We start from the raw sequence: 10,724 nt of genomic DNA on the forward strand, positions 1-10,724 counted from the left end.
ATCAAGCAAAACCTACACATATTTTTTACACTTATATTGACTTAAGTTATCATATGTGACAACTCCTCAATTGGCATCTTCCAAGAAAATTTAAGAAAAACTTATTTATTTCTCCTTACACCTCTGCAGTGTGGAGAGACACATGAAGAGAAAAAGAGGTAAAGAAATTTACTCAAGGAATATAGTAGGCAAAGTAGGGAGTGAAGCTGGGCCTGCCACCTTCTACCTTCTGGCTGATTGCTTCAGAAAAATCCTCTCATTGTGGATAAGACTGAGGGAGGTAGAAAACAATAGCATAGTATTTTGGGGACTCAAAACCACATGGCTTATTACATCTGATTCTCACATGGATAATCTCAGAGGACTCATTAGATAGCTGTTAATGCAGTTAGAGATGAACCTGGTCAAAGGACTTATAAACATCAAGTACCTGAAGCTGCTGAAGAGAAAATTCAGAATTTATCATAAAGAAGTAAAAGGGCAGAGAAACCAAGCACCAACGAAAGAATAGTTTCACTGGGGGATCCAAAATAGAGGATCATGCCATGTGTGGTGGTGCACGGCTTTGATCCCAGCACTTAAGAAGCAGAGGCAGACTGATCTCTATGAGATCAAGGCCAGTGAGGTCTTCACAGTGAGTTCCATGCCAGTTGGGGCTACAGGGAGACACTGCCTTAAAAAAATAGAAAATGTGGGTCATAGATTCTATGGAGTCAGTTCAACTGTGCTCTTAATTCTTGGATTGGCCGTTTCAACAGTTTCATCTTGACAACTTGCTTAACATTCCAGTATTCTCAATGAGTATGGCAAAGATACCCAGAACTGAGATCAAAACAATCATCTTCATTAATATGATGATGGAATTAAATTATAAAATGTAACAATGGGAACTAAATCAATGCCTCTTCTTACATTCTCTCAGGCTCAGCCTCTTGGCTGTGTCCAGGTAGGGTGGAAACTGATAACCTTTCTCCATTTAGTGGTTGATCTCTCCCTACTTCACCTCAGGCACCACCTCCATGCAGGGAGCCAATTATTCAGGAGTGACTGAGTTCATCCTCATTGGCTTCTCTACCTTCCCTCACCTTCAGTTGATGTTCTTCCTTCTGTTCCTGCTCATGTACCTCTTCACTCTGTCGGGAAACCTGATCATCATGGTCACCATCTGGAGTGAACAGAGTCTCCACACACCCATGTACCTCTTCCTGTGTGCCCTCTCCATCTCTGAGATCCTCTACACCTTAGCCATCATCCCACACATGCTGGTTGACCTGCTCTCCTCACTGCACTCCATCGCCTTCCTGGCCTGTGCCAGCCAGATGTTCTTCTCCTTCACATTTGGTTTCACCCACTCTTTCCTACTCACCATCATGGGCTATGACCACTATGTGGCTATCTGTCACCCACTGTGCTACAATGTGCTCATGAGCCCTCAAGGTTGTGCCTGCTTGGTCGCCTGGTCCTGGGTTGGTGGCTCAGTTGTGGGCACAATGGTGACAACAGCCATTTTCAACCTCACCTTCTGTGGACCCAATGAGATCCACCATTTCTTCTGTCATGTTCCACCTCTGTTGAAATTGGCCTGTGGAGAGGATGTACTGGTGGTGGCCAAGGGTGTGGGCTTGGTATGCATCACTGTCCTGCTGGGCTGCTTCCTCCTCATCCTCCTCTCATACGCCTTCATTGTGGCTGCCATCTTGAAGATACCCTCAGCAGAGGGGCGGCACAAGGCCTTTTCCACGTGTGCATCCCACCTGACAGTGGTGGTTGTGCACTATGGCTTTGCCTCTGTCATCTACCTCAAGCCCAAGGGCCCCAAGTCTTTGGAAGGAGACACCTTGATGGGCATCACCTACACAGTCCTCACACCCTTCCTCAGTCCCATCATCTTCAGCCTCAGGAACAAGGAGCTGAAGGTAACCATGAAGAAGGCCTTCCTCAGCAAGCTCTATCCAGAGAAAATTTAATGACCTACAAATTCCTTGGAAATAACTAAATTGGTTTACCAATTTCTACTGTTGGAGCTAATACTCCTTCACTATGTCCTGACATGGGATACTTTCAGTTTGACAAAGCCTTTGTAGATGTATATGAGTGTACACAGAAGAGTTCATTGACATCTGGGATTTATTTGAAATTAAACCATGTGCAAAAAAATCATATTTGACCATTCCTGCCTACTACAGGACACATTGTCAATACTAAACCTGTAATCTTTAGGGGATGGAGGTTTGAGACAGGGTCCTCACTGTGTAGCTCTGGCTGGCATGGAACATGCTATATAGACCATGCTGGCCTCAAACTCGGAGATTTGCCTGCCTCTGCCTCCTTAGTGCTGGGATTAAAGACTTGTGCCACCACTCCTGGCTAAATCTTAACAAATATTTCTCAAGAGTACTAATACAAGCCCCACGGTATCAAATAAACCAGAATGTTGTCTTGTGTATTTATTGTGAAAAATCTCATTGCCCTCCCCCTGCCAAAATTTGGTTGTCTACTATTTCCAACAACAAAACACATAATATAATGATAAGTGGAAGACTTTGTGATCTACTTTTGCCTGGTGGTACTATGTAGGGATAATTCAGATTTATAAGTTTATAAAAGACTACCCTCATATTATAGCAGAGGAAAACAAAACACCCTAAGTTTCAGAATTACCAAATTGTGTATAATAGAATTTTAAAAGAACAATATGCAGGAGCTGGGGAGATGGCTCAATTGGTTAAGTGCTTACCATGCAGGCATAAGACCCAAGTCTGGATCCCAGCACCCACGTTTAAAAAAATGCCACACATGACAGAGCATGCCTGTAACTCCAGTACTGCAGGGACAGGAGAATCTTGATGCTTGCTGAGTAGCTAGTCTAGTTGAATTCATGAGGACTAAGACAGCTTGTCTCAAAAAATAAACTAAAGTGAAGAAGTGACTTAGGAGGACACCCAAATGTTGTCTTCTGTCCTTCACACATGCACACACATGCACACACCTGCATACACACAGTCTTTCATACATGAACACACATGTGAAAAGATCAATACTAGAGTTGAGGAGATGGCTCAGCTGGTAAAGTGCTTGATGCACAAGCATGAGGACTTAATTTGATCCCCAGCACCCACATAAAAAGATGAATACAGTAATATATGCCTGTAATCTTAGCAATGGGGGGGCAGAAACAGGGGGCTTGCTGGCTACTCTGTTTAGGTGAATTACCAAGCTCCAGGTTCAATGAGAAAGCCTGTTGAAAAAGACACACACACACACACACACACACACACGAAAGAGAAAGAGACAGAGAGAGACAGAGACAAAAAAAAAAAAAAAAGACACGGAAAGAGCAATAAACTCCAGATTCCCAGGAAAACTTGAGGAAGCCTTGACACGTCAAGTGAATATTGAATACCCACAGACAGACATAGATGTCTTCCTGGTCAATTCAAGTAAAAATTCCAATCATAAGATATTGTCTGTTGTGTTAGAATAACAGTGCAGGGGCTAGGAGGGTACTCTGTTGAACAGACTGACTGTGTGCCCAGGATGGGAGTTTATCTCATGGTTCATCAGGCTCAATGTTTATCAGTTTCTCCACAAAGATGAACTTAAAGTTGATTCCACTGAATGGTATTTTAATTTGTTTAAAAAGGCAATGTTATATTTAAGTTCACTGGTAAACTACACATCATTTGTTCTAAAGTATGAATTCAGTCTTTGTCTACTATTTAAACAATGAAAATATTCTGTAAACAGCATGAAGTAGAAGAAAATGGAAACAATTTCAATTACAACCTGGGAACCCAGAGAAATCCCTCTCTAGAACACATGCTACACTTTCTGTTTCTGCTACTTAGTTTTTTCTACAGATCCAGCACCATGACTCACAAGGCAGGACCAACACACACACACACACACACACACACACACACACACACACGTGTGTGTGTGTGTGTGTGTGTGTAAAATGAAGTTTAAGTGAGGAAAATAGGAATAAGAAATCAAAGACCAAAGTATTTACCAACATGGGGTCAACTTAGGTGAAATAATGAAGGTTTCCATTAGCTCTGTTTTTTATTTGTTTGTTTGTTTGTTTTTGAAAATCCTAATGAGTTTATTGGATTTGCTAACAGAGCATAGGGTGGGGGTTTATTTACAGAAGAGTAGGTGCCCCCCCATTTATGGCTATGCTAGAAAGTCCACACTCAAATATAGATCCTATGACTTCCCAACATCCACACAAAATGGCAAGAGGGGTGCCTCATGGCATTCTCAGCTTATATATCCTTAGCTCCCTACCATACATGTAGCTAAGGTCAACTGATTGGGTGGGAGGAGTAACTGACTCCCCACCTCAACTCTTTGATGAGCATGGGAAGGAGGTGTGATTATAACTTGCCAGCATAGTAGTAAGAGGATACTTCCAGGTAACACTCCACCCCTTCTTCTGGTTCTTACATTCTTTCCACCAACTTCTGCAAAAGTCCTTGAGCCTTGGAGGAGGTGATAAGTGTGGGATGATCTTCCTTACATTCTGGCAAGGTACTGAACATTCGGATTTCTGCATCATCTGTTTTCCATGGGCTGTTAGAACATTTCAGTGGAAGTCCATCTACTTAAAAACACAAACAGCAAGAAGCAAGAACATCTAAACACTGGCTGCTATAATAACTTATGGGTGTAAACACAAATTCTTGGATGTTTCATTAGCAGGTGCATCACATCCATCTAACAAAACAATTGCAGTGACTTCCCCACTGGGGCCTATATCCTCCCCTGCCCCCGGGGGTTGGTCTGGTCTACAGTACCAGATGTGTGTTCCACTTCTAGGACAGAGCATTTTATCCAATCAAAAATTTGCTGGTTGTATGTACACTACGTACACCACCACTGCACCAGCAGGAACATGCTGTTCGGCATGATGATAGTGCAGTACATGGGGTCCTCGTTGAACAGAATTATAGGGGACAGTCCTCCCCCAGCCATCTGCACATCGCCTTCAGGCACTATGAAAGTCACCTATACAGTGGCAGGGAGTTACCAGCTTAGTTCAAGTTTGATTTCTCCTTCTCCCATACTCACATCATTTGGTGTCTTCAGCAATAGGGTTTTACCATCCACTTCCAGTGTACAACCAACATTATTGGCAATGGACTTTTTTGTTTTGGGGACCTTTAGGGACCCTCTGGCCAACAGTTCATAGGGGCACAACCAGCCTCAGGGACAGGGATTTTCATTCAACAACCCTATGGCTTCTGGTACGGCTTTCTTTCATCCCGCCTTGGGTTCCTTCTGTGCTTAAGGCTTTTTTTTTTTTTGTATATTAGGAGAATTTTCCCCCCTTTTTCTCATAGTTCATTATATGCTCCTCCTTCCCCTTTTCCCCTTTAATTACCCCATTTTTACATATGTCTCCTTTAGTGACATATTTCTCCTACTATTCTCTCTTGGGTTCCTTCTTCCCCTTTGCCTCCCTGGTTCCTTTCCATATTCGTGGTTCCTGAAGTTACATCAGGATATGTATTCACTTATAAGGATTTGGTGCTAGGATCCACAAATGAGGGAGAACATACATCATTTTTTTTTCTGAGTCTTTGTTACTTCACTTAGTATAAGAGTTTCTGGATCCATCCATTTACCTGCAAATTTCATTATTTCCTCTTTCTTTACTGCTGAGTAGAATTCCATTGTGTAAATGTACTACATTTTCATTAACCACTTGCCAGTTGAAGGGCACTTACATTGCTTCCATCTCTTAGCTATTGTGAAAAGAGCAGCAACAAACATGGTTGTACAAGTGTCTCTATAACAGGATGAGTCCTTTGGGTATAGGCCAAGGAGTGGTATAACCAGGTCATATGGTAGGTTCATTTTTAGTTTTTTGAGATTTCTCACACTGTTTTCCATAGGGGTTGCATGAGTTTGAAATCCCACCAGCAGTGAATGAGTGTTCCCCTTTCTCCACATCCTCATCAGCATTTGGTATCATTTGTTCTCTTGATCCTAGCCAGTCTGATTGGTGTAAGATGAAACCTCAAAGTGGTTTTAATTTGCATTTCCTTAATTACTAATGATGATGAACTTTTTAAGATGTTTCTTAGCCATCTTTATTTATTCCTTTGAGAGCCCTCTGTTTAGATCTTTAACCCTTCTTTTAGTTCAGTCATTTGTTTTCTTGGTTCTTTGTTTTTTGAGTTCTTTATACATTCTGTATGTTAAACCTCTGTCACAGGTTTAATGTGTCACTTGTGAAGATTTTTCACACTGTGGGTTTTCTCTTCATTTTCTTGATGGTTTCTTTTACTGTACAGAAACTTTTTAGATAAAGGAGGTCCCACTTGTTGATTTCTGATCTTAAATTCCCAAGTAAATGATGTCCAATTCAGAAAGACTTTTCCTGCACCTGTATCTTGTAGGTTACTGCCAAAATTTTCTTCTAATAGTTTCAGAGTTTCAAGTTTCACATTCAGGTCTTTGATCCATTTGGAATGGAATTGAATTTTATATACAGTGAAAGAAAAGGATCTAGTTTCATTCTTCTACAGGTGGAGATCCAGTTTTGCCAGCACCATTTGTTGAAGGTGCTGTCTTTCCTCCATTGTGTGTTCTTGGCCCCTTTCTCAAATATCAGGTGGCTGAAATTGTGTGTACTCATATTTGGATCTTCAACTGTGTTCCATTGATCTGTGTGTCTATTTTTTGTGACAGTACCATGCTGTTTTTATGCCCATCACTCTGCAGTATACTTTGAGGTATAGTAATCCCTCCAGCGTTGCTCTTTGTGCTCAGGGCTGCTTTGGCTATTCAGGGTGTTTTGTGATTCCATAAGAATTTAAGGATTTTTTCCTAATTCTGTGACGTATGTAATGGGGATTTTTATTGAGATTGTATTGAATCTATATGTTGCTTGTGGTAGGATGGTCATTTTTCACAATATTAATTCTTCCAGTCCATGAACATGGGTGGTCCTTCCATCTTCTTGTGTCTTCCTCAATCTCTTTCTTTAAAGATTTGAAATTTTCATTTTAGAGATCTTTGATGTCTTTGGTCAGGTTTATTCCAAGGTATTTTTTTTTGTGTGTGTGGGTACTTTGAATGTGTTTCCCTGTACTCTTTCTCCAATTGCTTGTTGTTGATATATAGAAAGTCTACTGATACTAATAGAGTAATTCTGTAACCTGCCACTTTACTGAAAGTGTTGATCAGTTCTAAGAATTTTCTTGTGGAATTTTTGGTATCGCTAATATACGGTATTGTGTCATCTGCAAAGGGATAATTTGAGCTGTTCTTTTCCAATTAGCACTCTTTTAATTTCCTTCTCTTGTCTTACTGCTCTAGTAAGAGTTTCAAGCATTGTATTAAAAAGGAGTGGAGATAGTGGACATCCTTGTCTGGTTCCTGATTTTAAGGGGAATGCTCATAGTGGGCTTGTTGTATATAGCTTTGGTTATGCTGAGGTATGGTCCCTCCAATCCAATTCCCTTTAGAACTTTTGTTATGAATATATGCTGAATTTTGTCGAAAGCCTTTATATGATTGATGATGTTTATTGACTTGCAGATATTGAACCATGCCTGAATCTCTGGAATAAAGCCTACTTGATAATGGTGAATGATCTTTTTGAAGTATATCTGTTCGTGGTTTTCAAGTTTGCTGTTGAGAATTATTGCGTCTATGTTCATTAAGGATATGGGTCTATAGTTTTCTTTTTCGGTTGTGCTATGAGTCTATTTAAACTGTTGATTTCTTCCTGGTTTAACTTGGGTGGTTCCAATGATTTTAGGTTTTTAAGTTATTCCCTTATAATGTTAAGGATTCTTTGGGTGTCTGTTGTGATGTTTCCTCTTTAATCTCTGATATTGTTGATTTGGATTTGCTCTTTCTTTCTTTTGGTTAACTCGGCTAAGGGTCTTCTTATCTTGTTTAGTTTTTCAAAGAACTAGTTCTTAGATTCATTTGTTCTTTGTATTGATTTCTTTGTTTCTATTTCATTAATTTAATTTATGCTCTATTTTTGTTATTTCTTCTCTTCTTCCGGGTTTAGGTGTAATTTGTTCTTGCCTTTCCAGAGTCTTTAGTTGCAATATGCTCTTTCTGATTTTTTAATGTAGGAACTTAGAGCTATAAACGTCCCTCTTAGAACTGCTTTTAAGGTGTCCTAGAGGTTTTCTTCTATTGTATTGTCCTTTTCGCTGAATTCTAGGAATTCTTTTATTTTTTTTTCTTGATTTCTCCTTTGACCCACTCATCATTCAGGAGTTACTTAATCTCCATGAGTTCATGTAGTGACTAGGGCTTCTTCCAGTGTTGATTTTAAGCTTTATTACATTGTGGTCTGATAGAATGCATGGAATTATTCTACTTTTTGTATTTGTTGATTTTTTTTTTGTGCTCCAGTATGTGGTCAATTTTTGAGAAAGTTCCATGGGATGCTGAACAGAAAGTGTATTCTTTGTTGCTTGGATGGAATATTTGGTAGATGTCTGTTAGGTCCATTTGATGTATGGTATCATTTAGTTCAGATGTCTCTCTGTTTATTCTTTGTCTGGTTGACCTGTCTAATGGAGACAGTGTGGTATTGAAGTCCCCTACTATTACTTATTTGTGGTTAATCTGTATCTTAAAGTCCTGTAGTGTTGTTTTTATCAATTTGGATGCACCATATTTTTCTGAATATATTTCATGATTGTAATGTCTTCTTGGTTAATTGTTCTTTTGATCAGAATGAAGTGACCCCCTTTATCTCTTCTGATTAGTTTTAGCTTAAAGTCTATTTTGTCAGATATTAGAATTGCAACCCCTGCTAGTTTCTTAGTGTATTTGCTTGGAATATTCTTTTCCATCCTTTCACCTTGAGGTGAAAGGTACTACCTTGAAGGTGATATGGGTTTCTTGTAGACAATAAAAAGATGGATTTTGTTTCTTAATACATTCAACTGGCCTGTGTCTTTTGATTGGGGAGTTCAGGCCATTGGTATTTAAAGTTATTATTGAAAGATCATTTTTTATTAGTTTGCATTCTTTGCCTAAGAATGTGTTTCCATTATTACACTTTCATTTAGTTTCTTCTTGTTGCCCCTGGGATATAGTTGTTTCTTTCTCCATTCTTTGTATTGCTTCAAGTATTCTTTGAAGGGCGGGTTTTGTGGACATGTATTTTTTCAGCCTATTCCTGTCGTGGAAGATTTTTCTTTCCCTTTGACTATAATAGACATTTTTGCTGAGTAAAGTATTCTGGGTTGGCATTTATGGTTATTTGTAACTGGAAATACCTTGGTTCAGGCGCTTCTGGTTTTCACAGTTTGCATTGATATTTCATCTGTAATTCTGATGGGTTTTCCTTCATATGTGAGATGTTATTCTTTTGCAGCTTTCAATAGTCTGTGTTCTGTACAATCAGTGTTTCTACTATGATATGCTGTGAGTGCTGTGGGGAGTTTCTTTTCTGGTCCTGTCTATTTGGCATTCCATGTGCTTCTTGTATTTCTATGGGAATGTCTTTCCTTAATTTGGGGATGTTCTCTTCTATAATCCTGTTTAAGATCTGGTCAATACCATTAACATTAAATTCTTCTCTTTCCTCTATGCCTATGATGCATAGGTTTGGTCTTTTCATGGTGTCCCACATCTCTTGCATATTCCATTCCTGTTTTTTTTTAATTTTTCATAATCTATTTGTGTGTACAATTCTTCTTCTTTATTCTCTAATGTTGATATTCTGTTTTCCATTTCATTCTTTCTAGAGGTGAGGCTTTCTCTTATTGTTTGAAATTGGCTTATTGAGTTTTTCACCTCATTTTGCGTTTCAGCCTGAGTTTTCTTCAATGTTTCTATCTCTTTTGTGAATTCAGTCAGAAGTTTATCCCAGTCTTCCTTAAGTTCTTTGATTTGTTTGTTTGTGTGTTTTTAAATTCATTGAATTTCTTGATCATGTTTATGATTGTTCTTTTAAATTCTGTGTCTTGCATTGTCTCTAGGGGGTTCTCCTTGTATAACTCTTTTACAGGTTTGGTGGGGTTTGGGGGAACATACTTTTTGTTTTTCCATATTTTCATATTTTTTCATTGTGATTTTGGCACATGGATTTCTTTTGTTGTTTGTAATTCTGGTATGAAACTCAAGTCTTCTTTTGTTGAGTTCAAGTTGTTCTTCTGCTTTTATTATTGGTGAGCCTTCTTTGTTTTCTTATTGTATATGTAAAGCTGGTTGGTCTAGGTTTCAGCTTCTCTCAGATTTTAATTTGGAGGGAACTGATGGCTTCAGATCAGCTACTCAGTAGCTCCCACAGAGGGACAAGTCAGGCTCCAGTCAGGTACACTCAGGCTTTCTTCTAATATTTGGACTCCTACTAGTGGGTACTCTGTGCACAATTTGGGAAGTTTGGTAAGAGGACTGATTTTGGCACTTTCAGGCAGTCTGCTGAGTTCTGAGCCCCTACATCAGGTGGAGGCCAAATCAGGCACTCTCAGGCTGTCTGAGTTCTGGGATTAATTCACCTTTCAAAAAGATAGCCACAACCTGGACCCTTCTTACTAACTATTCAGTTTCTATCCTTGTCTCCATGACTCTCCATTTAGGATGGCTTTTGTAACTTCTGAGTTGGTGTCCTCACTTCTGCCATTTTCCCTATACACTGCATTTGAATAAAGGAAACTGAGTTGGCCCATGTACTCCTAGGAAGGGAGCAGGGGGAACATAATAATCCCAATTTGAGTGTTTATGACTTTTTGCCC

General features: G+C 39.4%; 1 protein-coding gene across 1 annotated transcript; it reads left to right on the top strand.

The window, feature by feature from the left end:
• Nucleotides 1-1,019: 1,019 nt before the first annotated feature.
• LOC103736482 (olfactory receptor 10H1) lies at nt 1,020-1,967 on the top strand. The gene has a single exon (XM_008836003.1). The coding sequence runs from the start codon at nt 1,020-1,022 to the stop codon at nt 1,965-1,967; it is 948 nt and encodes a 315-aa protein (XP_008834225.1).
• The last annotated feature ends 8,757 nt before the right edge of the window (nt 1,968-10,724 follow it).

The sequence above is a fragment of the Nannospalax galili genome, unplaced genomic scaffold (genome assembly GCF_000622305.1).
Source record: "Nannospalax galili isolate Female #2095 unplaced genomic scaffold, S.galili_v1.0 scaffold391, whole genome shotgun sequence".
Taxonomy (NCBI): domain Eukaryota; kingdom Metazoa; phylum Chordata; class Mammalia; order Rodentia; family Spalacidae; genus Nannospalax; species Nannospalax galili.

Excerpts from the sequence above, each read along its gene's own strand:
- LOC103736482 (XM_008836003.1), top strand. The coding sequence starts at position 1,020 with ATGCAGGGAGCCAATTATTCAGGAGTGACTGAGTTCATCCTCATTGGC.